General features: G+C 66.3%; 3 protein-coding genes across 6 annotated transcripts; 1 reads left to right on the forward strand and 2 right to left on the reverse strand.

Annotated features, from left to right (window-relative positions):
* Positions 1-3,871: 3,871 nt before the first annotated feature.
* Positions 3,872-6,836, reverse strand: ACTG1 (actin gamma 1). Of its 2 annotated transcripts, XM_054221639.1 has the most exons (6): positions 6,703-6,836; positions 6,187-6,320; positions 5,862-6,101; positions 5,110-5,548; positions 4,839-5,020; positions 3,872-4,743 (listed from the first exon to the last, which is right to left on the reverse strand). In XM_054221639.1, exons 2-6 carry the CDS (start codon positions 6,307-6,309, stop codon positions 4,600-4,602), a joined length of 1,128 nt encoding a protein of 375 aa, XP_054077614.1. In that variant the 5' UTR covers positions 6,310-6,320; positions 6,703-6,836; the 3' UTR covers positions 3,872-4,599. The 2 variants fall into 2 exon arrangements, with proteins under 2 accessions (XP_054077614.1, XP_054077615.1); XM_054221640.1 differs by lacking the exons at positions 6,187-6,320; positions 6,703-6,836 and adding an exon at positions 5,707-5,744 and having other exon boundaries at positions 5,862-5,982.
* Positions 6,837-11,354: 4,518 nt separating this feature from the next.
* FSCN2 (fascin actin-bundling protein 2, retinal) lies at positions 11,355-14,883 on the forward strand. 2 transcript variants are annotated; one of them, XM_054221752.1, is made up of 5 exons: positions 11,355-12,177; positions 13,834-13,990; positions 14,092-14,237; positions 14,273-14,458; positions 14,531-14,883. In XM_054221752.1, exons 1-5 carry the CDS (start codon positions 11,355-11,357, stop codon positions 14,734-14,736), a joined length of 1,518 nt encoding a protein of 505 aa, XP_054077727.1. In that variant the 3' UTR covers positions 14,737-14,883. The 2 variants fall into 2 exon arrangements, with proteins under 2 accessions (XP_054077727.1, XP_054077728.1); XM_054221753.1 differs by having other exon boundaries at positions 14,092-14,213; positions 14,291-14,458.
* A 629-nt stretch (positions 14,884-15,512) lies between these two features.
* Positions 15,513-24,911, reverse strand: FAAP100 (FA core complex associated protein 100). Of its 2 annotated transcripts, XM_054221931.1 has the most exons (10): positions 24,867-24,911; positions 24,186-24,379; positions 23,110-23,228; positions 21,838-22,805; positions 20,479-20,629; positions 18,941-19,734; positions 18,384-18,520; positions 16,959-17,075; positions 16,429-16,515; positions 15,513-16,297 (listed from the first exon to the last, which is right to left on the reverse strand). In XM_054221931.1, the coding sequence occupies exons 2-10, from the start codon at positions 24,348-24,350 to the stop codon at positions 16,172-16,174; spliced, it is 2,664 nt and encodes an 887-aa protein (XP_054077906.1). In that variant the 5' UTR covers positions 24,351-24,379; positions 24,867-24,911; the 3' UTR covers positions 15,513-16,171. The 2 variants fall into 2 exon arrangements, 1 of the variants encoding a protein (XP_054077906.1); XR_008469438.1 differs by lacking the exon at positions 15,513-16,297 and having other exon boundaries at positions 16,493-16,515; positions 18,373-18,520.
* Positions 24,912-25,527: the final 616 nt, after the last annotated feature.

The raw sequence follows: 25,527 nt of genomic DNA on the forward strand, positions 1-25,527 counted from the left end.
GCCCTGCCCGCCGCTGCCCGCCGCTGCCCCGCGCTGTAAATGTGTACAGGCCGCGCGGCGGCGGGGGCTTTTCCAGTGTAAACACTAAAAAAAAAAAAAAAAAAACCCACAAAAAAAACACGAGGCAAAAAAAAAAAAAAAAGGCAAAAAAAAAAAAAAAGGATTAAAAACACAAAGGTTTTATGAACAGCAAACTCTATGTAAAGGCCTTTTAGTATGGAACTTTTTTATTGATAACTTGGCTTATGAATAAATATATGAACCGTTGCTTGGCGCTGGCTCTGCTCTCTGCTCTGCCTCAGTTTCCCTCCCAGCACGGCCACACACACACCGCGCCCCCCCCCCCCCCCCCCCCCCCCCCCCCCCCCCACTGCACCCCCAGTCACGGGGCACCTGCAGAGACCTCCCCAGCTCGGTGCATGCAGGAGATGGGCAGGGTGCGGGGGCTGCAGGGCAATGGGGAGAGGGTGAAACCCCCCTGGGCACCCTGCTCTGTGCCACCCTGTCCCGGTAGCACCATCCTGGTGGGGGAAACAGGGCTGGGGGGGGACGCAGGCGGGGATGGGGGGGGTGCAGAGAGGGATGGGGGGGGAATGCAGGCAGGGCTGGAGCGAGGGCCCCAGAGCTGTGGGGGGGACACAGGGCTGCAGCGAGGATGGAGGATGCGGGGGGGGGGTGCTCAGGCAGGGCAGGTGTGGGACCGGGGGAGGATGGAAGGTGGGAGGGAGGAGGAGGATGGAGGAAGGAGGGAGGAAGGGGCTGCAGGAGCGATGCAGGAGGAGGGGAGGGAGAATGCAGGAGCCTGCGGGAGGGTGGAAGGAGGCTGCAGGCAGGATGCAGGCAGGATGCTGGCAGGGGGAGGCTGCCGGAGGAGGCGGGGAAGCTGCAGGGGGGGAGGATGCTACGGGAGGGTGGAGGAAGCTGCAGGTAAGAGAGGTGCAGGCAGCAGGGGTGCAGGCAGGGGGATGCAGGCAGGGGGTTGCAGGCAGGGGGTGCAGGTGGGGGATGCAGGGGGTGCAGGCGAGGGGGTTGCAGGCAGGAAGATGCAGGCAGGGAGTGCAGGTGGGGGATGCAGGCAGGGGGTGGAGGGGTTGCAGGCAGGGGGATGCAGGGGATGCAGGCAGGGGGGGATGCAGGCAGGGGGAGGGTGCAGGGGGTGCAGGCAGGAGGTGCAGGCAGGGGGAAGGGGGAAGATGCAGGCCGGGGGGTGCAGGTAGGGGGGATGCAGGCGGGGGAGGGTGCAGGCAGGGTGCAGGCAGGGTGCAGGCAGGGTGCAGGCGGCGGGGGGTGCAGGCAGCAGGAAGCCGCGGAGGGGGCGGGGCAAAGCGCTCCCCCCCCCACGTGGGGCCCAGACGGGCAGGCACCGCTCGCCCGCCATTGGCCGCGCGGCAGCCAACCAGAGGCCGCCGTTGTGCGGAGCCCGGCGCCCATTGGCTGGCGGGGAGCCCTTTTGTTCTCACCACCCGGCTGCCGTTAACCCTTTCCCCGCCCCGGCGGCGGCGGGGAGTCGGGGGGGGGGGGGGCGGGTTAACGGGGGCGGGGGGGGGCCCATCGGAGCCCTTCTGCCCCCCCCCCCCCCCGGCCCCCGCCGGGCTGAGGCCGCGCACACTCGTGCCGTGCGGCGGCGCGCGGGGCCGTGCTGCCCCCTGGCGGACGGAGCGGGGCACAGGCCGCGAGCGGGGCCGGGGGTGGGGGACGGAGAGAGGGACGGACGGACGGACGGACGGGAGGGGTGGCTGGGGAAATGGAGGGACAGACGGGTGTAAGGAGGGATGGACGGACGCGTGCAGGGACGGATGGAAGGACGGACAGACGGACGGATGCGGGGAGGGATGGACGGACAGACAGATGGACGGACGGATGCAGGGAGGGTTGGAAGGCCGGACAGACGGATGCAGGGAGGGACGGACAGATGGGTGCAAGGAGGGATGGACGGACAGATGTAAGGAGGGTGGACAGATCGGTGCAGAGATGGAAGGATGGACAGACGGATGGATGGATGCAGGGAGGGATGGACAGACAGGTGTAAGGAGGGTGGACAGGCTGGCGCAGGGATGCAGGGAGGGATGGAAGCATGGACAGACAGACGCGGGGAGGGACGGACGGATGGACAGGTTGGTGCAGAGATGGCAGGGTGGCTGGACAGACAGACGGCTGCAGGGAGGGATGGAAGGACAGACGGATGCAGGGAGGGACGGACAGATGGACAGGTTGGTGCAGAGATGGAAGAATGGCTGGACAGACAGACGGCTGCAGGGAGGGATGGAAGGATGGACAGACAGACAGACGGTTATAAGGAGGCTGGACAGCTTGGTGTGGGGATGGAAGGATGGACGGACAGATGGATGCAGGGAAGGATGGACAGATGGAGAGACGGCAGCAGAGAGGGATGGAAGGATGGGCAGATGGACAGATGGTTGCAGGGAGGGATGGACAGACAGACGGAGGGATGCAGGGAGGGATGGCAGGATGGCCACAGGGATGGATGGACAGACGGCTGGAAGGATGGCTGGACAGACGGACAGCCAGAGGGATGCGGGGGGGACAGACAGCTGGCCGGGCAGGGCAGGCAGGTGGGCGCACAGAGGGACGGATGCACAGACAGACGGATGGACAGCTGGCAGGGAGGGGGTGCGGGCCAGTTGGTGGGCACAGGTGGCACGGGCTGGGTGGCCCCGGGGGCTCATCCTGCACCGGGAGGGTGGGATTCACCCTGCACCAGCCCCAGGCAATCAAGGGGACCCTCCCATGGCCAGCCCACAGCTCTGCTGGGCCGGTGGGGGGAGGGCGGAGGGTGCTGGGGGGCACCCAGTACCCCCCGACTCCCGCAGGGCCCGATCCTGGTCACCCCGACACTGAGCATTGGCACCTGCAGCTGCCCCCAGCTATGGGCCCATGTGCCCCCCCCACCGTGTCCTCCCCAGGGAGGGGTGCACACGCCCCCCCCTTCCCCTGCACCCCAAAACAACAGGCAGTGGCCCTGGCACAGAGATGACAGTGGCCCTGTGCCACCCACCGAGGGGCTGACACTGGGCTCATGGTGCCAAATCAGCTCTGCTGGTCTGGGTGGGGGCATGGACAGGATGGGGACACTATGGGGACAAGCTGGGCAGCGGTGCCACCATGGCCACCCTGTCCCTGGGGCAAATCCCACCGTGGCCACCCTGTCCCTGGGGCAAATCCCACCGTTCGCAAGGGACGAGGGGCCCTGGGCCCGGCTGTGCCACCACCATGGCCAGGGTGCCGCTGGCAGAGGGGCTCCGGGGTTTGTGCATGTCCCCCCCATGTCCCCACATCTGACCCAGCACAGTGTGGCAGCGAGGTGGCAGCAGACCTAGCAAGGGCCTAATTGCAGCCTGACCTTGGGTGCTTTAATTAATGAGCAGGTTTTTCTCTCTCCCCCTAGAAACAAGCTCAGGGGGCTCAGCTCCTGGCAGCCAAGAGCAGGGCTGGGGGTGCAGGGGACCTCCACCCCCCAGGCTGGTGACAAACCAGGGAGCCACTCCTGGCACCAGCCCACCACCAAAGCGTGCCAAACCAGCTCTGCCCCGGGCAGGGTGCCACCGCCAGGGCCCAGGGCAGTGCCCGTCACCAGCCCTTGACACCTCCTTGGCACCTAAACAGCCCTTTTTAACCCCAAAGTGCCATCGTGCCCTCACCAGCGGCTTCCTTGGGGAGCACAGCCAGGAGCTGCAGCTCGGTGCCAGCTCAGCTCCCACTTGTCACCCACAGGGGACAAGCCCATGTGGTGCCACCCCCCCCCCCCCCCCACACACACACAGAGCCCCCAAGTGGAGTTTACTGCAGCGCTTTTTTTTTTTTTTTTTTTTTTTTTATTTTCCTTACACAATGATGTGTTGTTGGGCATTACAATTTCTGAACTTTAGGATGACGTTTACAAATTTTGGTTTCCTACCGTCATGTGAGAACATTAAGGCAACGTACAAAAAAAAAAAATCTTACATAAATTAAACGATGCATAAATTTACAGGTGTAAATGCAAAGTTTCCGCAACTCAAGTTGAGTAACTTCAGCCCCGTGATGTCGCCTGGGATTCGGGGGGGGGAAGAGGAGGATGAAGACTGGTTCATAAGGCTCGGACGCGATATGTTTTTTCCCAACCTTGCTAGAACGGCAGCGACAGAAGTGAATTCTCGATGGACTCCTACCAGCCTCTACAGGAAATCTGGAATACTCCACACGGGATGTACGGCAAAACTGACTCCAAATACCCTGTACGCAGCGGCCAGGGCACGGGGAGAGGGGCCACTGTCAGTGTGGGAGCTGCGGGAGCCCCTGGTCAGCGTGGGCCGGGCCAGCCCCGCAGCCAGTAGCCGATCTGTACAGGGTATTTCACTCAGGCGTACACCGAGGGAACGGTTAACTCAAATAACGGGGTCAAATCAAGTGACAGCTCGACCGTCCAGTGCCGACATGTGTCTAACATCAGGTACAGACTTTCCAAGGGCAAGTTTTCTTTTGAAAGAAGGCTTATTCCAGTTGTATGAGGCTAGCATGAGGTGTATAGATTTGCCTGGGCAAACATATACTAGTGAGACAACTCATGCAGCAGGCGTGGGGCGCCCGCCAGCAGTCCATTTAGAAGCATTTACGGTGGACGATGGAGGGGCCGGACTCATCATACTCCTGCTTGCTGATCCACATCTGCTGGAAGGTGGAGAGCGAGGCCAGGATGGAGCCACCGATCCAGACTGAGTACTTGCGCTCAGGGGGAGCGATGATCTGCAAAGAGGAGAGAGAGCGGCGGCGGTCAGAGTGGGCTGGGCCTTCTCCTGCCCTCCCTCCACCCCCCAGCCAGGTCTCGCAGCATTTCTTACCTTGATCTTCATTGTGCTGGGCGCCAGGGCCGTGATCTCCTTCTGCATCCTGTCAGCGATGCCGGGGTACATGGTGGTGCCTCCAGACAGCACCGTGTTGGCGTACAGGTCCTTCCTGATGTCCACATCACACTTCATGATGGAGTTGAAAGTGGTCTCGTGAATGCCGCAGGACTCCATGCCTGGAGAAGAGTTGCAGGTTCGTTAGCACACACGAAGCACCTCAGTTTGGTCACGCCAACCCCAACAGCCCCAGGAAGCCCACACCTACCCAGGAAAGAGGGCTGGAACAGAGCTTCTGGACACCTGAACCTCTCATTGCCAATGGTGATCACCTGGCCGTCGGGCAGCTCATAGCTCTTCTCCAGGGAGGAGGAGGAGGCAGCAGTGGCCATCTCCTGCTCGAAGTCCAGGGCGACGTAGCACAGCTTTTCCTTTATGTCACGGACAATTTCCCTTTCGGCTGTGGTGGTGAAGCTGTAGCCTCTTTCTGTCAGGATCTTCATGAGGTAGTCTGTCAGGTCACGGCCAGCCAAGTCCAGGCGGAGGATGGCGTGGGGCAGAGCATAACCCTCGTAGATGGGCACAGTGTGGGTGACACCATCCCCGGAGTCCATAACAATACCAGTGGTACGACCAGAGGCATACAGGGACAGCACAGCCTGGATAGCCACGTACATGGCTGGGGTGTTGAAGGTCTCAAACATAATCTGGGAGAAGAGGAAAAAAAAATCAGTTAGCACCGAGTAATGAGCTGGGTCACTCACACCCATGTTAAAACACACATGCTGACATGCAGAAAAAAAACTCGTGTGTGAAGGAAAAAAAAAAAGCAAAGAATGCAGGCAGAAACACAAATGAAAGAAACCTGAGGCGTCAGGGAAGAAATGCCAGGAGTACAGAGCCCTGAAAATGTCGGGAGAAAGAAAATAAAACAAACTCAGGTTTAAGATGCCATAATGACAGGAGGTTCGGGAATAAGACAAGAGCAAAGGGCGGCCGGTGGCGGGTGAGCAACCGTACCTGCGTCATCTTCTCCCTGTTGGCCTTGGGGTTGAGGGGGGCCTCGGTGAGCAGGACGGGGTGCTCCTCGGGGGCCACCCGCAGCTCGTTGTAGAAGGTGTGGTGCCAGATCTTCTCCATGTCATCCCAGTTGGTGACGATGCCGTGCTCGATGGGGTACTTCAGGGTGAGGATCCCCCTCTTGCTCTGCGCCTCATCCCCCACGTAGCTGTCCTTCTGCCCCATCCCCACCATCACGCCCTGGGAAACCGAAGATCAGTCAGCGCCCGCACGGTCCCGCACCGCCCCGGCTCTGCCCGCCCCTCCGCTCCTCCCCCCGCCATACCTGGTGTCGGGGGCGACCGACGATGGAGGGAAACACGGCGCGGGGAGCGTCGTCCCCGGCAAACCCGGCCTTGCACATGCCGGAGCCATTGTCGATGACGAGGGCGGCGATCTCCTCTTCCATGGCGGAGGTCTCTGCGGCGGAGGAGGCCCGGTCAGCGATCACCCACCCCGGGACAACAAGATGGCGGCTGGCCCTGACAGACCGCGGCCGCCACCGCCCGCCCCCCCCCCGCCCCGCGGTTTGAATCTCCCGCGCCCTGACGTCACCCATCGCCGCAGCCAATCGTGCCGCGCCCCCCTCACACACCCGTTCAAACGGGCGAAACCATTCCAGTGTGGTCGGGGGGGAGGGGGGGGGGACAGTGAGGGGAACGGCCACATCCCGCCCCGGCCGGGACCGACCCGCCGCCCCCCCCACCTCCCGAAGGCTGCAGCAAAAGGGGGCGGTGGGGGAAAGGGGGAGGGCGCGGGCCACGCCCCGCGGCCGCCGGTGCGGCGGGGCCAGGGCCGGTACCTGTGCGGGGGAAGCTGCTGTCGGCGCTGAGGGAGACGGTGCCGCCTGATCTGCTGCCGCCGGCTGAGTGAGACCGTGCGCCTGCCAGCCCCGCGCTTTTATACCCAGGGGGCGACAGCCCCGCCCACCCGGCCGAGAACATCGCCATATATGGAGATCTTTCAGAAACACGCCTTCTCATTGGCTGGCGCGGCCCCGGCCACGTGGGGCGGCTGCCGGGCTGCCCCCGCCCCGCGGCACCCCGGAACCTGCATGGGACTGCGGGGGGGGGCGGCGGCGACCCCCGGCCCCGGCGGGGACCCCCCCGGCCGCGCCGCCCGGCAGCACCCCCGGCAGCACCGGGCACCCCCCGCCGGGCACCGGGCCCAGTCCCCGGGGCGGCAGCCGGTTGCCCTCCAGTAGCGCCGGGGCCTGGCCGGGCCTGGCCCCGCACCCCGAAGGTGGCATCGTGCCCCCACCCCCCACCCCCCACTCCGCCCCGGGGCAGCACCGGGCACCCCCCATCCCCGGGCAGCACGTGCACGGCCTCGGGCAGCACGTGCACCCCACCGACGGCACGTGCACCCCACCGGCGGGGGGTGCACCCCACCCACAGCACCCCCCTGCAGCACCGGCAACCCCCCCCAGCACCTGCACACCCCCACCGGCAGCACCGGCCACTCCCCGGGGCTGGGACCCCCCTCTTCCCCCCTCCCCGCCCTGAGTTAGGCACCCCCGGAGCCCACCGCCCCACCGGCAGCACCGCCCAGCCCTGGGGCAGCACCGAGCGCCCCGGCTGCACCCCCGGGCTCCGGTGATGGTCCCTCATGGGTGAAACCATGTACCCTGTCGGTGACACCGCGTACCCTATAGGTGACACCACTATAGGTACCCCCTAAGCGTCACACATAGGCCGGCTGGGCCTCCATTGCAGCACCCAGCACCCCCGGCAGCGCCGGCCCACCGGCAAGCCAGCGCTGGGCACCCCAAAAAGCTCTGCCTCAGCTCCGGCACAGCCGCGCACCCCAGGGACGGTGCCAACACCCCACGGGCGGCACCCTCCCTGGGGTCAGCATCCCCCACAGGCATCCGCCGGCTGCACCCCCACACACACTGAGCATCTCCCCAGGGGACCCCCACCAGCCCCGCTCCAGCAGCCCCCGCGGCCCTCGCTAGCCTGGGACCCCTCTGTGTGCCCGAGACCCCCGCTTTGTCTGGGGGTGCCATGGGCCGTGCGCCCCACACTGCTCTGGGTGTCACGGGCACGGCTCACACCTGTACACCATGCCAGAGGCCATGCCAGGTAGCCATGCACCATGTCAGGTAGCCACACACCATGTCAGGTCACCACATACCATGTCAGGTCACCACACACCTTGTCAGCTAGCCATGCACCAATGTCAGGTAGCCATGCACTAAGTCAGGTAGCTATGTGCCATGTCAGGTTGCCGCACACTACGTCAAGTAGCCATACACCATGTCAGGTAGCCACACGCCATGCCAGGTAGCAGTATGTCAGGTAGCTATGTGCCATGTCAGGTTGCCACACACTATGTGAAGTAGCCACACACTGTGTCAGGTACCAAAACACCATGTCAAGTAGCCATGTACCCTGTCAGGTAGCCACACACCATGCCAGAGACCAACATGCCGTGCTGGCAACCCACACACCCACTGCCCAGCCTGGCCCCTGTGACCCCAGCCCCTCCGGTGACGGTGGTGGCTGCCGGCCTTGCCGTCACCCATGTCTGTGCCAGGAGCAGCCGGTGGCAGAAGCTTCCGAGGGATCCCCAGCCCCGCTCGGGGACAAACTGCCACACGCTCAGGCCTCCCCCGGCAGGGCCCGGTGCCACTGGCAGGGCAGCAGCAGCAGACCCAGGGTGCCGGGTGCGGGGCAGGGGGTGCCAGCGCTGGGTGGGTGGCAGCAGGATGGGGGGTCATGGCACAGCTCCAGGGGTCTAACTCATGTCCTTGTGCCAGCGCTGAGCGGCCGGCATGGCCCAGTGGGCAGTGGAGGGCTGGGGCTGGTGGCCGTGTGGCCACCGGCACCTGGGGGTCTGGCTGAGGGGGGGGGATGCGCAGGTGACAGCCGCTGCTCCCCATGCCGGGGGCCGGGGACCGGCTGGACCCCCCCAGACGGGACTCCCCGGGGTGGGCACCCCCCACCCGTGACTCAGGACCTGCCGTGGGACACGGACACCAGGAGCCATCAGGGTGGGGGCGACACCGATGTGACGCTGCGGGGCCGGACCGATACCGGGGGGGGGGGGGGGGGGGGTCGGGGGGGCCCGGGGCGGGGCCGGGTCCCTGCCCGGTGTTTCCTCCTGCCCAAAGAAGGCAGCGCGGTGAGTAAGGGCGGGCAGGGCAGGCAGGGAGGGGGCGGGCAGGGCAGGGCAGGGCCGGGGGTGCCCCCGCCGAGCGGGGCGGGCGCAGGCGGCCCGTCCCGGCCGTATTAGGAGCGATCGGGCCCGGTGGCAGCGGGACGCCCGGCCCCGACACCGCCCCGTGGGGACCTTCGGCCGGGACGCGGGGGGAGGAGGAGGAGGAGGCGGGGGGAGGAGGAAGGCGCCGCGCCCCGCTCCGCCCCGCTGCCCGGCGCCGCGGGGGTGCGGGTGTGTGTGTGTGTGTGTGCCTGTCCCCCCCCCCCGCCTGTGCGCAGCCTCCGTCGCCGCGGTGACACACAGTCCCCGTCCCCTCCCGTCGCCATGGGGACACGCAGCCACCGTCCCCTCCCGTCGCCGCGGTGACGGCCGGCTGTTGGCGCCGGGGGGGGGGGGGAGGCGATGGGGTCCCCAGGGGCCAGGCACCGCCACCCACCCCTCCGGAGCAACCCCCCACGGTAGCCCTCCGGACCCTGACCCCGCCTCCCCCCCAAACCCCTGCCCTGTCCCCCCGGGCACAGCTGACAGCCCCCCCCCTCCGTCTGCCAGCCCCACGCTGGGGGGCTCTGCACCCCCCCAGGCCGGGGAGTCCCGCACCCCCCATCCCTCCTGGGAAGGGTGTTGGATGGGAACCGGGAAGGGTGTTGGTCGGGAACAAGGGTGGGCCCCCCCCCGCGACAGGGGGCAGGAGGGGCTGTCACGAGTGTGTCAGGTCTCAGCGCCTGTGCCCCCCCCCGCCCCCCACCAGGGAGTCCGCCGGCGTGGGAAGGGGTCTGGCTGTCCCGAAGGCGGGGGGATGCGGGGACAGGCTGTGGGGCAGGATCCAGACAGCGCCCTCCCCCCCCCCCCCCCCCCCCCCCGCCACAATGGGAACCTGACCCCCCGCCGAGTTGGGGGGGCTGGGGGGGCCTGGCGTGTATAAATACAGCTCCTGGCTGCTCTGCCAGGCAGGTGCCAGTGCGCACCTGCCGAGAGCCGGCATGGCTGCCCTGACATACCCTGGGGGGGGGCGCCCACATTCCCCCCCACTTCCCCCCAGCCCCCTGGAGCCCCCCAGCCCCTGCAGGACCCTGACCCACTTATCCCCCCCCCCCCCCCCCCGCCCCCCCGGCTCGAAAGCCGACCCGTATCCGTTTCGGCGGGGGTCAGTTACACGGCGGCTCGGGTAACGCAGCGGCTGGGGGGCCGCGGCACCCCCCCAGTGCGGTAAGAGAGAGCCCGGCCATGAAAAAGTCATGAGGCAACCAATCCCCAGGACCTATTTTCGGGAACAATAACTGGGCACTGTGCTGACACCGGAGCCGCGGGGACGGGAGGAAGGCAGCAGCAGGAGCCATCACGGCCGGGACCTCGCTGCGGCACAGTGGCATCACCAGTGCGTGGCCAGTCCCTGGCACCGGAGCTGGCACCGGGTGTCGGAGTGGTTTGGGATGCAGGCAGTGGCAGGGCCTGTCCCCAGGTCTCTGCCGTGGCCGGGGGTCCCTGCAGCTGTGCCTGTCCCAGCTGGCGTCAGGGGGGTCCGGCTGGGCCGGGGGGAATGTTCCCCGCACCCCTGTCCCCACCGAGGCAGCGCACCCACACCACCGTCATGAGCTTCAGGCGGTCTCAGCCCTGTGGATGGCGGGGTTCCAGCCATGGCCCCCAGTGGGCTGGGGGTGGGGGGGGGGCAGGCCGTGACCCCGATCTACAGCAGGAGGGATTTGGGACCACAGGACAGATGGAGGCCAAGGGCCCCAAAGCAGGATAAAAGGTTTAAACTAATCAAAATGCCTGGCTAATTGGTAAGGCGCTTAGGGGCTGGCTGGGAGGCGGCACGGCTGGAGGTGACCTGCTGCTGAATCAGAGGGGCCGGTAACCTTAACCTGCCGGGAACGGATACACCGGCCCGCGCCCGGATCGGGTTCCCAACCAAGTTTTCCACTCGCGGCTCAACAGGCGAGAGCCAGGACGGTGACAGCGGCCGGTGGCGTGGCCGCGCAGCCAAGGAGCCGGCCAGGGGCTGCCGCGGTTCCCCCTCGCCCGGGGTCTCGGCGAAAGCCCCGCTGCCACCCCGGCGTCTGCCGCAATCTGTCCGGACTCGGTAATCCTACCTGTGGCTAATTAAACGGGCCACGGCCCACCCCATTGCCCCCCCGCCGTGCCCAAGCTGTGCCCAACTGCCCCGTGGGGCCAGTGCGGCAGCGGCACCGGGCCAGCGCGGACGTCCCCGGTCGGCCCCGCCGCGACGCCCGGGCTAGGCAGGGCCGGGGAGCCCCCACCGCCCCCCCGGGGGCCGCCCCGCGCCGGCGGAAGATGCCAACGAATGGGATCCACCAGGTCCTGAAGATCCAGTTCGGGTTGATCAACTGCGAGGGCCGGTACCTGACGGCGGAGAGCTTCGGCTACAAGGTGAACGCCTCGGCACCCAGCCTCAAGCGCAAGCAGATCTGGACGCTGGAGCAGGATGAAGCCGACAGCTCCGTCGTCTTCCTCAAGAGCCACCTGGGCCGGTACCTGGGTGCCGACAAGGACGGGAAGGTGCGGTGCGAGGCCGAGCAGCCCGGGCGGGATGAACGCTTCAGCATCATCACCCAGTCGGACGGGCGCTGGGCGCTGCAGTCGGCCCCGCACCGGCGGTTCTTCGGGGGCCGGGAGGATCGCCTCTCCTGCTTCGCCCCCAGCGTGACGGAGGGCGAGCTCTGGACCGTGCACCTGGCCATGCACCCCCAGGCCAACCTGCTGAGCGTCAGCCGCCGCCGCTACGCCCACCTCAGCGCCCACGAGGACGAGATCGCCACCGACAGCAACCTGCCCTGGGGGGTGGACGCCCTCATCACCCTCTGCTTCCAGGACAAGAAGTACAGCCTGCGCACCGCCGACGAGCGCTACCTGCGCTGCGACGGCACCCTGGTGCCCGAGCCCGGCGCCCGCACGGGCTACACCCTCGAGTTCAAGGCGGGCAAGTTGGCTTTCAAGGACTGCGACGGCAAATACCTGGCGCCCACGGGGCCCACCGGCACCCTCAAGTCCGGCCGTAGCTCCAAGCCGGGCAAAGACGAACTCTTCGACCTGGAGGAGAGTCACCCCCAGGTGGTCTTCATGGCGGCCAACGGCAGATACGTCTCCATCCGGCAGGGTAAGGGCTGCCCGCGCCCCGCTGCCGCTCCCGGCTTGCCCTGGGGGCTGCGATGGGATCCGTGGGAGCACCCCTGGGACCCCCAACCGCAGGGGGAGACCCCACAATAACAGGAGGGGGGAGGTGGTGGGCAGTAGCGGAGGGGGGCGCGCAGCAGGGAGGCTGTGCGGGGCTCTGGGGGGGTGCACGGGGGTGTGTGTGTGCGTGTGCAGGGCTCCGTGGGCGTGCACGGGGGCGGCTGGGTGAGTGTACAGGCTGTGTTTTTTGTGTAGGGCTTCGTGGGGGGGTGCACGGGGTGGGGGTGTGCGTGCACAGGGCTCCGTGGGGGTGTATAGGGGTGCGTGTGCCTCTGTGTGTGTGTGTGCAGGGCTCCGTGGGCGTGCACAGGGGGGTGCGTGTGTGCGCAGGGCTCCGTAGGCGTGTATGGGGGGGGGGGGGTTGTGTGTGCACGCGCACACAGGGCTCCTGTGGGTGTGTGTGGGTGTGTATAGGGGTGTGAGGGCATGTGTGCAGGGCTCCGTGGGTGTGCACAGGGGGCTGTGTGTGTGTGTGCAGGGCTCCATGGGTGTATATAGAGATGCGTGTGTGCGCGCGCAGGGCTCCGTGGGTGTATATAGGGGTGTGAGTACATGTGTGCAGGTCTCCGTGGGTGTATATAGGGGTATGAGTACATGTGTGCAGGTCTCCGTGGGTGTGCACAGGGGTGCGCGTGTGTGTGTGCAGGGCTCCATGGGTGTATATAGGGGGGTGTGAGTGCATGTGTGCAGGTCTCCGTGGGTGTATATAGGGGTATGAGTACATGTGTGCAGGGCTCCGTGGGTGTGCACAGGGGTGTGTGCACCTGTGCAGGGCTCCGTGGGTGTGCACAGGGGCATGTGTGTGTGTGCAGGGCTCCGTGGGTGTATATGGGGGGGTGTATGCATGTGCAGGGCTCCGTGGGTGTGTGTAGGAGTGCGTGTACGTGTGTGCAGGGCTCCGTGCGGTGCCTGCGGGGACACGCGTTTGCGTGTGCAGCCCATACGTGTTTGCGCATGGGCGACGCTGTGCGTGCACACGCGTGTGCACAGCTCGGTGCAGGCCGTGTGCGCGCGCGCAGCTCTGCATGCGCATACGTGTAGGGCTGTACTCGGCGCCGCAGGCAAACGCGTGGCTCTCTGCGGTGCCATGCGTGTGCTGGGCTCCGCACAGCCGTGTGTGTGTGTTTGCACACTCAGCTCCGTGTGTGCGTGTCCTCCCTGGCGCAGGCTGAGCCCGGCAGCCCAAGGCTGGGCAGAGCCGTGCCCGCAGCGGGGATGGCACCACGGCCCCCAGAGTCCATGGGGGTCCCCAAGGGACCCCCGTGGCCCGTGCAGCGGTGGCTGTGCCATGCCCCTGGCTGCCCTGCCGTCCCTGTGGGCAGCGGGAACACTCCTGCCCCTGTGCCAAGCGGCTTAGGGCCGGGTGATGGTGGCGAGCAGGCTATAAATAGAGGGTTTGTGCACCGCGGCGCTAACCAGATGGACGTGGCAGCAATCAGATTAACCAGCCCAATTAGCACGATTGTTCGCAGAAGGATTTTCCACTGCCGGGAGGGGCTGGGGAGGGCGAGCACAGCCGCAGCTCTCAGGCGCATGTGGCCGGAGCAGGGCCGGTGCCGACGGCCGCTGCCGCCCGCAGGCGTCAACGTCTCGGCGAACCAGGACGAGGAGCTGAACCACGAGACCTTCCAGCTCCAGATCGACCGCGACACCAACAAGTGCAGCCTGCACACCAACACCGGCAGCTACTGGACCCTCGTGGCCCATGGGGGCATCCAGGCCGTGGCCACCGAAGTGTGAGTGGGGCCGTGCAGCGGCGTGGGGCTGCGGGGGGGCACAGGGAAGGGGGTCTGGGGGACACAGGCTGCCCCGGCTCACGCTCTCCCTCCACCGCCAGCGCTGCCAACACCATGTTTGACATCGAGTGGCGCGGGCGGCGGGTGGCCCTGCGCGCCAGCAACGGCCGGTACGTCTGCACCAAGAAGAACGGGCAGCTGGCAGCTGTCAGCGACACTGTGGGTAAGTGCTGGGTTGGGTGGGGGGGTCCTGGCCTCGGCCCCCCGCCCCGGGGTGCTCAGGGCCAGGGTCCCGCGCAGGGGAGGATGAGGAGTTCACCCTGAAGCTGATCAACCGTCCGATGCTGGTGCTGCGAGGCGAGCATGGCTTCGTCTGCTACCACCGCGGCTCCAACCTGCTCGACTCCAACCGCTCCATCTACGACGTCTTCCACATCAGCTTCAGCGACGGCGCCTACCAGATCCGAGGTGGGCAGCGGGCTGGGGGGCTACTGGTGGTCCATCTGGACCCCACTGATGGCCCCGGGGGTCTCTCCACAGGCCAAGGGGGCAAGTTCTGGTACGTGGCGAGCAGCGGCTCGGTGTGCAGCGACGGGGACCTCTCTGAGGATTTCTTCTTCGAGTTCCGGGAGCGGGGACGCGTGGCCATCAAAGGGAAGAACGGCCGGTACCTGCGCGGGGACCCGGCCGGCACCTTGCGTGCTGACAGCGAGTCCGTGCTGCGGGCCACACTCTGGGAATACTGACCTGCCTGGCCCCAGTCCCCCGCCATGGCGTCTCCCAGCCCGCCCAGGGGCACCAGCTCGTCCCCAGGCAAAGGATGGTGGTGGAGCCGGTGGTGGCACCATCCATGGCAGCTGTGTCCCCAGCCCACCTCGACTCATGGCATTAAAGTCAGTCTGGATCCCATCGGGGCAGTGCCTTGTCTTCCCTCCCCTCCCGCAGCCCCCAGGATCCAGCCCCGTCCCCCTCCCCACACCCAGCCCCTCACTCCAGATGGAGGGTGCTGCCCCGGGGGAGCCCCCACACCCTGGGAAAGGGCTGATCCTGCCTGGGCATCCCGGCTCTGCCACCGCTCTGGGACGTGGGGACCCCCAGGCTGGTGGTTGCAGGGGTTGGGGGGGGGCCACTTAGGCAGCTGGGGATAGGGGCAGCAAACCCACTGCGGGCAGGGCCCCGAGGGGCTGGGGTGCCCATGGACCCTCTGCCAGGCTGGGGGAGCAGGGGGGGGGCTGCAGCCTGGCAGAGGGCTGTAGGGAAGGGCGTGGGGGGGTCCCCGGGCAGTGCCAGAGGCACGAGAGGAGAAATGAGCTGCCAGGGCTGCTGATCCCCAGGTGGGCAGGGTGACGCGGGGCGAGGAAGACACGGTGCTTCCGACACCGAGCGCAGGGTACGGCCCTCGGGCTGCTCCCAAATGCAGTGGGGCCATGGGGGCCGGCGGTGGCAGCCCCCCACCCCAGGAGCTGGCGGGGCCCTGCTGGGAGATGGAAAGGAAAAGAGACGGGCACTCGCTGAGCGGCACGATCGTTTTCATGGCAGACGACAGATTTACAGACACTGGAGCAGTGCGGGGAAGGACTGGGCCAAAACACGCTGCACCACCACAGAAATACGAGATCATTTATAGAAACAACGGGGGAGCGGAAAACCCCCTCCCCTGCCCAGCAGAAAACGGGGCTCCCCCGGGCAGGCGCCCGCTGGGCACCCTGGCACAGCACCCTGTTTGTCCTGATCCTGAAAGGCAAGGCGGCACTGGGACACAGCCCACAGCCGGCACGGCGCCGGGAGAGCGCTAAACTACCACGGCTATGAACGATCCACAAGACAGCACGGCCCCGGGGGGCTGCCCGCCGGCATGGCCGGGCTGGGGGGTGGGCGGCAGCGTTGGGCCGGGCCAGCCCAGAAGCCCCCGCTCTGCCACTGAGCGGCTCTTGGGGAGACGCCACCGGAGCCCCCTGACCCTCCGGTGCTGCCGACAACACGACCACGAAACACGCACACACACACACACACACACCCCCAACCCGGACCACCACTGCGGCCACCCTGCCCTCGCCGCCAGCCCTCCTGCCTGGGCACGCTCCTCCTCCAGCAAGGGTCTCTCCCCGCCGCTGGCCCGGCAGGCTCCCACCCCGGCCGGCGGGGCTCGGGACCCCCAGGGCTCGCTGGCTGCCCCCCTGCTCACAGGAGAACAAGGCTGGGGTTGCGCAGCTGCTTGTAGATGTGCAGGAGCTTCTCCGCCGTCGCAGCTCCCTCCTCGCCGAGGGGCGGCCGGTCGCGCAGGGTCTGCGCCTCCTTCAGCAGCATCTGCACAAGGGAGATGGAGGTTGAGAGACACGCGTCGGCTTGGGGCGGGGGTTCCAACAGCGTGCGCCCCATGGGGAGGGGACCAGGGCACGGCAGGCACTCATCAGCCCCGGTGCAGGCTCGCAGCTCACCTCGTGGTTGGCCTGGATCTGGCGCAGGTACTGCATGCGGAGGTCGGGGGGCCCCGAGCCCTGCGCCGCCTGCTCCAGCACCAGCGCCTGCGGGGAGCGGAGAGCTCTGCTGGGGAGGGCGCCAACCACGGCACCGGGTGGGAGGCAGGTCTCCCGTGCCACCCTACTGTCCCCAGGCCTGGCACCGCAGCACCTCCGAAAAGGCTGCCAGCCCCCATGTGCTACAGGGGAACTGCTCCGTTTAGCTGCCGAACTGACTGGAGCCTGTTCCCAGGGCAGACGGCCAGTACCTCCCGGGGATCAACGGTCCAAACCCATGGCCAGGGCTCAGAAACCGCTCAGGGTCCACCACGGTCCCCCACGCTGGGCTGGTCTGCCACATGGTGGTGCCAGAAAAACCCTCCTGGAGTGACCAGCTGCATCCCCAGGCTTTGGCCCTGGGCTTTTGGCTTGTTTAGGGTCCTCCCTGTCCCCCAGGGCCACATCTGCTGGGGCCAGCGTCACAGCCCCGTGGCAGCGGTTGACCGTACCTGGATGCGCCGGATGACGGCATGGTGCATCCTGCACATATCAGCCAGGGACGGGCTCTCCATCAGGATCTCCACGGCCTGGATGGGGCCTGCCGGGCTGATGTCATTCATGGCCACCTGTGACAGCAAGCACATCCTCACTGCAACCATCGCTGGGCAGGGGAGGGGATGAGGGTGGCCCCAGAGCCCTCCCCATGGGCACCGGGCTCCCAGAGGGCTCTCCTCCCCCATCCCTACTCCCTGCACCCCCCACCCCATTTGCTCTCCAGGCTGGCACAGGCAAATGCAGCCTGCACGGTGCCAGCCCAGCTGGGTGCATCAGACCCCTTGCCCAGCCCCTCCAAAGGTCATTTGCCCCCATCCCAGCTCTGGTGGCCATCAGGCCCCATGAGAGCCCTCACTGGCTCCTCCAACCCCAGACCGGAGCGGTGGCAGAGGTGGATACCACAGCCAGGAGAGCGGCTGCCGGTCTCACCCAGTGCCGTGGGGGTGAGCGGATGCCCGTTCCCTGACGAGACGCGGGCTGCCACCCCAGCGGATTTAATCCAGCAGGCTTAGCCCAAGCAGAATTAACGCTGTCACTAATCACATTGGCAATATTAGTGCTCTCAAGTGTGAATCAACCTGAGCCAGGTCATTGCCAGCACGCAGGCGGCTGGGCCCCTCGGCACGGGGTCAACCAGCCGCAGCGGGAGAGCTGGGCAGCAATTAATATTTTTCCTTAGCGCTGAGAGGGGGATTTTCGCATTAAAGGGGGACGATCTGCAGCACATCAGATTTACACCCCGAATCCAGCCACGTTTTCCCTTCGCTTTGCAGAGCCAGCAAAGCACGACCAGCCAAACCAGCAGGGAAAGCCCATTTCTTCCTGCAGCCGAGTCCGACGCCAGGTCGGGGCATGGCGAGCGTCCGAGGTTATTGCATCTCAGCGGGGCTGGGCAAGAGACGGCCAGGAGCAGGAGCCACAACCGCTCCACGAGAAAGGCCGCAGCAAAGAAGGCCGGCAAGGATGCTGCGGATCAGCAAAGGGATGCAGGGAGGGGAAAGGGCTTTGCCCTCACAAGGCTGCTCTGCCACGCAGGGACACAGCGGCAGCCCACTGCCCTGCCTGGCAGGAAAATGAGATCATCTGGGGGACACACACGTGCCCCGAGACGGAGAGAAGCGGCCACAGCCTTTGGGAAGTCCAGGGTTGGGAGAAGGAGGACCCGTGGCTCAGCACACAAGCCCCAGCCCCACAGCGTAGCAGCCAGCAGGCCCCACGCAGCACCCAGGCATCCGGACCCACGGACAACAGGCTGGGGCCAGCATGGTGAGGCCATACATCACCCAGCTCCCTGGAACGAGTGAGGGGCTGTGGGACGGAGCCGGCTCTGTGGGATGGGGGCACGGGGAGTTTCTCTGCAGGGCTAACCCATTCCTTGCCTCTCGGACAAGCAGCTGCACCTCGCCTCCGTCGGGTGCCGCGCCGCGCACCGACGCCACCTCCCCGCTGCTCAGCGCCTCGGCCCCGGCGTTCTCAGCCAGCAGCCAGCGCAGCGTGGCACAGCTCAGTGGGACATCTGGGGACAAAAGGAGAGAAAGCAGAGCCCGTTACGCTGCTGAGCGCCCTCCCTGCGGCTCAGCAGCCCCGCTAAGGCCAGAGCGACGCGGGAGGGAGCAGCGTGTGCCTGGTGCAGCCCCTGTGAGGCCAGGGCTGACACTGGCGCCGTTCCCCTCCCCACTGAGACAAGCTGAGCTCCGTCACGCAACTGCCATTGCATCCATGTGCCAGCACATGAGCAGACACGTGCTGGGGTCTGTGGAGGGTCACGCAGCCCTCCTCGCCCAAGGAAGGGGCTGCTGACCGTCCCAGCCGGCATGCACGGGCTGCATCAGTGCCACTCCGGCCTCTCCTGGGATGGCCACAAGTCGGGCTGCCAGCACCTCTCCCCGAGGAGATACCCCAGGAGCTCCCAGGATGCTCCTCTCCAGGGACCCACCTGAGTCAGAGATTTTCAGCGCATTTTTCAGCAGCTCCGAGGACACCCTGATGGACGCCGCCGAGGGTGGCATGTTTTCCTCTCCCGGGGCGTGTGGCAGCTCGCCGGCTTTCACCCCCTCGGGCTCAGTCTGCTCCTGGGACACTTTGAGGAAGGTCTCCACAGGGTCTGGGGGGGCTGGGGGAGCAGCTGATGGTGGGGAGGCATCTGGCCCCGGAGGGCTGCTCTCGAAACGGAGGCACTGGAGCATGTCAATGGTGCATTCGCTGAGGGGCAGGCAGATCCCCTCTCTGTCCGGGGAGAGGATGGGCGAGTCGTCTGGCAGAAGGTCGTCCAGGGCCTCAGAGGAGTCGGAGCCGCTGCCCAAAATATCCCGTAAACTGTAGTAGAGGGCACAGGAGATGGTCAGAGGCAGGTCCAGCTTGGTGTCTGCAGCGGAGCCGAGGGGCAGCGTCAGCTCCCTCTTGTTCCCGGGGAGGAGCTGGTCAATGGGGAAGGTGAAGGTGGTAGCTGAATCCACAGACGACTCCTCCTCTAAGGCACAGGGGCTGGCCAGGAGCTGAACGCAGAGGGTCCAGCCCTCCTCCAGGCTGTACTCGCTGCAGTTCTCCAGCAGACAGGAGATGGTGACGGTATCTTGAAGCAGGAGGCAGCTCCAGTTGGCAGTGACAGTGCAAGCAATGGGCTTCTGGCCTTCTTGGCTGGACAGCAAAGCCGCGCTCACGTTCATCACCTGGTTCAGGCTGGCCAGGGCTCGGTTCTTCTGGTCCACTGCCTTCTTCAGGAAGGAAACTCTGCAAGGACAAAGCGTCAGTGCTGAAATAGCAGGAGGGACGGTGGTCAGGACACTGGGTCAGTGATGGGAGCACGGCAAAGGCCAGTGCCAAAGGCTGCTGCACGAAGGGCGCTGTGCTGCTATGGCAGAGGAGCTGAGCAGCCCCTGGCATGAGCCCGGTGCCCTGAGCCACCCCAGGAACGCTCCGGCTCCCTCTCCAAGGCAGCCAGGATCCACACTGCCTGCATGGCCGCTCTGCCCATGAGCCCCCATCAGCTGAGCCGACGCCAAGGAGCAGCTCCGGCCAGCCAGACCCCGGGAATCCCTCTGCAAAGGGAGAGGGGATTCAGCCATGTCCCCTCCCCAGGTGGAGACAGCCGTGGAGGCCGGAGGCACGCGCCTGCCCTGCCTGTTACCGCCGACTTGGCAAGGGTGGCGGGGCGTCTCGGAGCGTCCGGCACCCTGCCTCTCCCACCTTCTGCCGCCGAGGCTGTAAACACCCGCCCGCCCGCAGCGCCGGAGCCGGCTGCACCCAGGGGAGGAGGGCAGCAGGCAGGGCTGCCCTTAAACACTATTTATCCTATCGAGGTCGGGGGCAGGGGGGTGTGCTTCCCAGCCAGGCTCCCGCACTCTGGAAAGGTAAATGTTGGGGCAGTTACTGACACAGATCTCATGGCCGATGCACAAAACCCCAGCTTGGTGCCCGTAAACCAGGCAGCTCACAGAGTATGAGCACGCGGTGCTGAGCAGCCCTGCCTTTTACCTCTCTGAGGTGTTCCCTATCCCGGACAGCAGCTCCTTAATCCTCCGGCCGGCCTCGGCAGGCGTCAGCTCCACGTCAGTGTCCTCAGGGCTGCATAAGTCGCAGGTCATGAGGCGGCCTTTGGCAGATAAGGCCAGCAGCTCCGATTCACCTGCGGGCAGAGACGGGGGCATGTCAGGCAACACAGAGCGGTGGGAGGGGGCCGGGAAAGCAGCTGGGGCTTCCCTGATGGCTGGGGGGGGGGGGGTGGCGTGGATGCAGGAGGATGGGGGAGCACGAGATGGCATTGCCTGCCCCAAGACAGCTGGAGGTATCACCTGTCTGCAGTGGGGTACGACGGAGACAGGACACGGACCGCGACAGCATGCCCACCTCACACGCAGCTCCCCAAGAAGGGGCTGCCCCACCGAAGGGAAATGTCCCCCCTCCTGCCTGTCCTGTCCCCGTGGCTCCTGCTCGCCAACAGCCCCGCCGCCCCAGCCATGCTTCCCAGAGCTGGCCGCCCCCAAGCCAAGGCCAGCAGCAGCTGGGGGAGGCATCGGGGGGTGGGTACAGCACCCCGGGAGCCAGCACTGCCATGCAGGGTGCCCAGCAGTGAGATGCGTGCAGCTCTGCGGGCAGCGAGCGGGGCCGGGTCCGGGCAGGGCTGCCTGCCTTGCTCTCACCTGGGTGCCCCAGGAGCCTCTCCTCGCTCACCTGCCTGTTCTGGTCCCCTCTGCTCCTCGTGCTGCCCCACGCGAGGGGCTCAGCTACAGCTGTGGGTCGCTTTCCCCCCATCTAGGCCCTCTGGTCCCTTTCTCCGCTCCTGAGGGCGAGCACCGCACCTTGCCCTGCGCCCAGGCTGTGGTCAGGCACCGCACGCTGCCCTTGCTGGGGAACGGGGGTCAGCAGCCAAGCTGCGGGGCTGCAGAGCGCACAGCGTGCAGCCTCTAAGCAGCTGCGCAGGAGCCCCCGGTCCAGCCAGCGGCATTCCTGAACCCCTTTTTCAGTGAGCCTCATCCCAGCTCGCTGGGGGCTCCCCACAAGCTGCCCTCTGTGCAGGGAGCCCGAGGGGACAGGCAGGGCTGCCGCGAGCATCCTGTGAAAACCTGCGCAGAGCGGCCACCTCCTGCGACGCCGAGCAGAGAGAAACTGCGAGTGGGCGGGGAAGAGCCGGAGCTGCCAGCACGCCTCGCGTTCAGCCCGAGTCGGCATGCTTGACAGAAACGACTTACAAAAACGAGGGGAGTCAACAAGAACGGATGAGGACGGAGCCCAATCTGGACCGTAAGGAGGGGTGGAGACATACGGTCCGGAATAGGCAGCTATCCTGCCCTGCTCCACCCCAAGACCCAGCGCACGCCCCACTGCCGGCAGTACCTTCTGACGCCCGAGAAGACAAGGAAAGAGCCACAACGCTACAGATACTTAAACTGGCCGGAGACAGGACGGGAGGCAGGACGCCGGCGCAGCTCTCCGCGTCCTCGGGGTCAGAGGAATCGCCGACCCAGTCTAGGTCGACGGCAGAGATGTCCGAGTGTGTGCTGTAATACATCCGGCTGCCGCTGCCGCAGGCGGCGCAGAGAATGGGCCCACGCAAGTAGTACTCCCTGAGCTCCGGCACCGTCGCCTCCTCCCTCTGATCCGCCTTGACAGCCACCATCTTCCCATAGTGGCCCACAGCCACCACGCAGTCACAGCCAGCATCTCCGAAGAGCTGCTCGTCCTCAGCATCCTCTGCCACCCTCCGCTCCGTTCTCAAGGCCCCAATGAAGACAATGGGTTCTTCCAAATGATGGAGGATCTTCACTGGGGGGTCTTGGTTCGAAACGTCGTGGCAGCCGTCGACAGCCGGCGAAGAGCTGAGGGCCTTCAGCGGCACGGAGCAGAGCTGTCCGTCCGGGAAGCCACAGAGGATCATAGGAGACTCCAGCATGGCAGCGTCAATGCCGAAGAGCAGGCTGAAGAGGGGCTCTTCCAGGACGAAGCCCCCTGAGCACCACAGCCCCTCCCCGGACCCCATGGTGCCTGGGGAGGATGCGCAGCACAGGACGGGCAGGAAGCGGGAGGGGGGACTGTCCCCCTCCTCATCTGCAGGCTGGGGGCCGGGGCAGAAGCCCACCTCGCTGACCTGCCGGTACGGGGGACTCTCTTGCTCAGGGCACGGAAGCTCGTAGAGTTTCATCCACCATTTGCCGTGAGCCTGGGACAAGGTGATGACGAAGTTGTTGAGCAGAGTGAACATGCACAGGCTGGCGTCTGGGAAGATGCAGGCGTCCGAGTCCACGGGGAAGACGCCGGAAGGGCAATTGCTTTCTTGGCCGTCACCATTCGTCTGCTCCATTAACCTTCAAGCAAACAGGGAAGAGCTCTCAGCCAAGTCATGGGGTGAAGCCAGCGCTTCCCTTGGCCGCCTCTTACCCTGGCCCTCGGAAACAAGCTCCCCGCAGCACAGCTTTTAGCATCTGCTGCAAGAGCAGCGATCCAGAGCTTCAAACCGCGTAATGCTTCCCGTGCCTGCGGGAGGACAGGCAGGGAGAGGGCAGCGGCGGACACCCAATGCATCACCCTAGCCCTAAAAAGCGTCCCCAGGACTCCAGGGCTAATGGCATGGGGCTGGCTCACATCCCCATGGGGTGACAGCTCGCTCACCTGCTCTGCTGGTCCAGGGAAACGCAGTAAATGCCGCTGTGGGCACAGAGGATGTAGAGCTGCCGGGGCTGGGGCAGCAGCTCCACGTGCCACACCTGGTCGGGGCATCGGTACACAGCCTGCGTGGAAAATCAGAAAGAAATGTCACCTTCCTACGGCACCCGGGCGGGTGGCGGGGTCAAGGCTGCTCGTCACGGGTCTGGGCACCAAGGGAGCCGCGGTGCCCACGCCGCCAGGCCGGGCAGAGCCCTGCTCACCCACGCGGGGTAAAGAAAGAAACTGTTCGCTCGGCAACGCTCCCTCCTGGGCAACCCCAACGCAACTGCAAATTAAAGCGGTTATTTCCTGCAAACGCAGATTACAAGCAATCTCAAGGAATAAATCTATCCCTGGGCAGCGGCGCAGCTCGCGGACCCAGCGGGACTTCCCTGGGCGAGGGGCAGCCACCCTCGGTAAAGAGTGGCAGGGGGTCAGGAGAGGGGCTGCAGGTAACGAGGCAGCGGGTAACGAGGCAGCCCGTTGCTCCTGCTCCCCAAGGGGAAGGCAAATCGCGATCAGAAAGCCGGTACATGCTCTACTTTCCTAAGGATCGCAGTGTAGGAGGCAAATCCTGATATTACAGCAATGGCTTTCTTAGAAATGATAATAAGAACAAATTAAAAAAAGAAGCCGTGTATAACTCAACACGACGACCGCTGTTAGTCACAGCAAAGACAATAGCGAAACCCTTTGTAGGTGAGAAATGAAAGAAACGTCACTTTGCTTGGGGAGGAAAAAAAGCCTTTTTAGTTTAATTAAATGTTTGTCTCGCAAGTTCAGGAGAGGGGCCAGACGGCAGCACACCCAGAAGGGGCCTCAGAGCCGGGTAAGGGGGTCTGGCACTGCTTGTGAAGTTGGTTCGTGGATGGGGAACCCCGACGGAGTGACCCTAAGAAGGATTTTGGCCCCAGACTGGGTGACAGGGGACACAACTGGTGTCCCCGCCACCTTCACCCTGTCCCAGGACACCGGCCCCAGAGCACTCTCCCAGCGCGGGGGACAGGGGACGAAGCCCCCCGCCCTGCCGGGCCCCTCACCTTCAGCACCTTCCCCTCCTGGTCGTAGACGTAGACGAACTCGCTGCCGTTGGAGAGGTAGATCTCGTTCTCGTGGCACAGCACCCGGGGCTTGCCCGCCACCAGCCCCCCCACCGGGCAGCAGAAGCCGGCCAGGTAGTCCACCCTGTGCCCCACGTGTGCCATGGTGCCAGGAGGGAGGGAGCGGTGCCAGCCTGGGGGTGTGGGGTGTGGGTCAGCGCTAAGAGGGGGGCGGGGGGGGGGGGCATCCATGCTCCAGTGGGCACCCAGGGGAAGGGGATGGGGTCCCTCTGCCAGCACCCTGAGGTGCAGGCTGAGCCCGGCCCCCTCCCAGGGCCACTGACAGCCCCAGATGTGTGCTGACCCGGCCCCACGGCCCCCCACACCCTCCCTAGCTGAGCCCCACAGCCCACCCCCCCATCCCTGACCAACCCCACGGCACCCCCCCATCCCTGACCGAGCCCCACGGCCCCCCCCCACCGCAGGCCCAGCCCCCCAGGCCCAGCCCCACAACCGGATCTCCCCTCCCAGCCCCCCATTCCCCCTCCCAGGCCCCCCGCTCTCAGCCCCACAGCCTCCAGACCCATCCCCCCCAAAAAAAAACGCTTCCCCCAGCCCCTCCATCCCGCCCCACACCTCCTCCCCCCCCTCCCCATCCCCTCCCGGTGGGGCTGCGGGTACCGGGCGGGGGGCGCGGGCGGCTCCGCTTTACGGCTGCGCGGCGGCCGCCGCAATGGGGCGGGGAGTTTGCGACAGGCCGTAAAGCCGCGATGGGCGGGCGGCACCCCCCGGGGTCGGTACCGGCGGGGGGTTGGGGTGGGGGGGGAGCAGGCGGCTAAATCCCCGCCCACGGGGCCGCAGAGAGGAGCGAGACGATGCTGGCGACAGCGGCTTTATTAATGGCGAGCGGGGGCCGGTTGGGCCCCCCCGGGGGACAGAGGGCCGGCCCCCACCGTGTTCCCCCCGTTGCGGCGTGCGGGCCCGGCCGCTGGGACAGGCGCCTCCCCCAGGCCTGGCTGCGGCCCCTCAGGCTGCCGCCCGCCGTGGTGTGCCCCCCCCCGGGACGTCGGGCGTCCCCCGGGCGGGCTGGGGCAGCCCCCGGCGGCGCGGGGGGGGTCCCGGGGCCGCGGGCCCGGTTGAGTTGGTCGGCGAAGGCCTCCACCTCGGCGAAACGGGCCGAGAGCCGCCCCAGCTGCTCCTTCAGGGCGCTGAAGTCCCGGTACAGATGGTCCAGGGCCCCCGACAGCGAGCGGATCCTGCGCGGGGGGGGGGGGTGGGTGGGGGGGGAGAGGGGTGAGGGTGCGGGACACCCCCGAGGGGCACGGCAGGCCCCCGCCGCCCC

Source organism: Rissa tridactyla, chromosome 15 (assembly GCF_028500815.1).
Source record: "Rissa tridactyla isolate bRisTri1 chromosome 15, bRisTri1.patW.cur.20221130, whole genome shotgun sequence".
NCBI lineage: Eukaryota > Metazoa > Chordata > Aves > Charadriiformes > Laridae > Rissa > Rissa tridactyla.

What these genes read in the sequence shown, in the direction of transcription:
- ACTG1 (XM_054221639.1), bottom strand. Translation starts at nt 6,309, where the DNA reads ATGGAAGAGGAGATCGCCGCCCTCGTCATCGACAATGGCTCCGGCATG. An exon ending in GTTCCAGCCCTCTTTCCTGG is followed by an intron (nt 5,021 to 5,109) that starts GTAGGTGTGGGC and finishes ACTCTTCTCCAG; the next exon opens with GCATGGAGTCCTGCGGCATT. An exon ending in CCAGCACAATGAAGATCAAG is followed by an intron (nt 4,744 to 4,838) that starts GTAAGAAATGCT and finishes TCCTCTTTGCAG; the next exon opens with ATCATCGCTCCCCCTGAGCG.
- FSCN2 (XM_054221752.1), top strand. Translation starts at nt 11,355, where the DNA reads ATGCCAACGAATGGGATCCACCAGGTCCTGAAGATCCAGTTCGGGTTG. An exon ending in ATACGTCTCCATCCGGCAGG is followed by an intron (nt 12,178 to 13,833) that starts GTAAGGGCTGCC and finishes TGCCGCCCGCAG; the next exon opens with GCGTCAACGTCTCGGCGAAC. An exon ending in CGGCGCCTACCAGATCCGAG is followed by an intron (nt 14,459 to 14,530) that starts GTGGGCAGCGGG and finishes GTCTCTCCACAG; the next exon opens with GCCAAGGGGGCAAGTTCTGG.
- FAAP100 (XM_054221931.1), bottom strand. Translation starts at nt 24,350, where the DNA reads ATGGCACACGTGGGGCACAGGGTGGACTACCTGGCCGGCTTCTGCTGC. An exon ending in AGGAGGGGAAGGTGCTGAAG is followed by an intron (nt 23,229 to 24,185) that starts GTGAGGGGCCCG and finishes TTTTCCACGCAG; the next exon opens with GCTGTGTACCGATGCCCCGA. An exon ending in CCGTCATCCGGCGCATCCAG is followed by an intron (nt 16,516 to 16,958) that starts GTACGGTCAACC and finishes CGCTCCCCGCAG; the next exon opens with GCGCTGGTGCTGGAGCAGGC.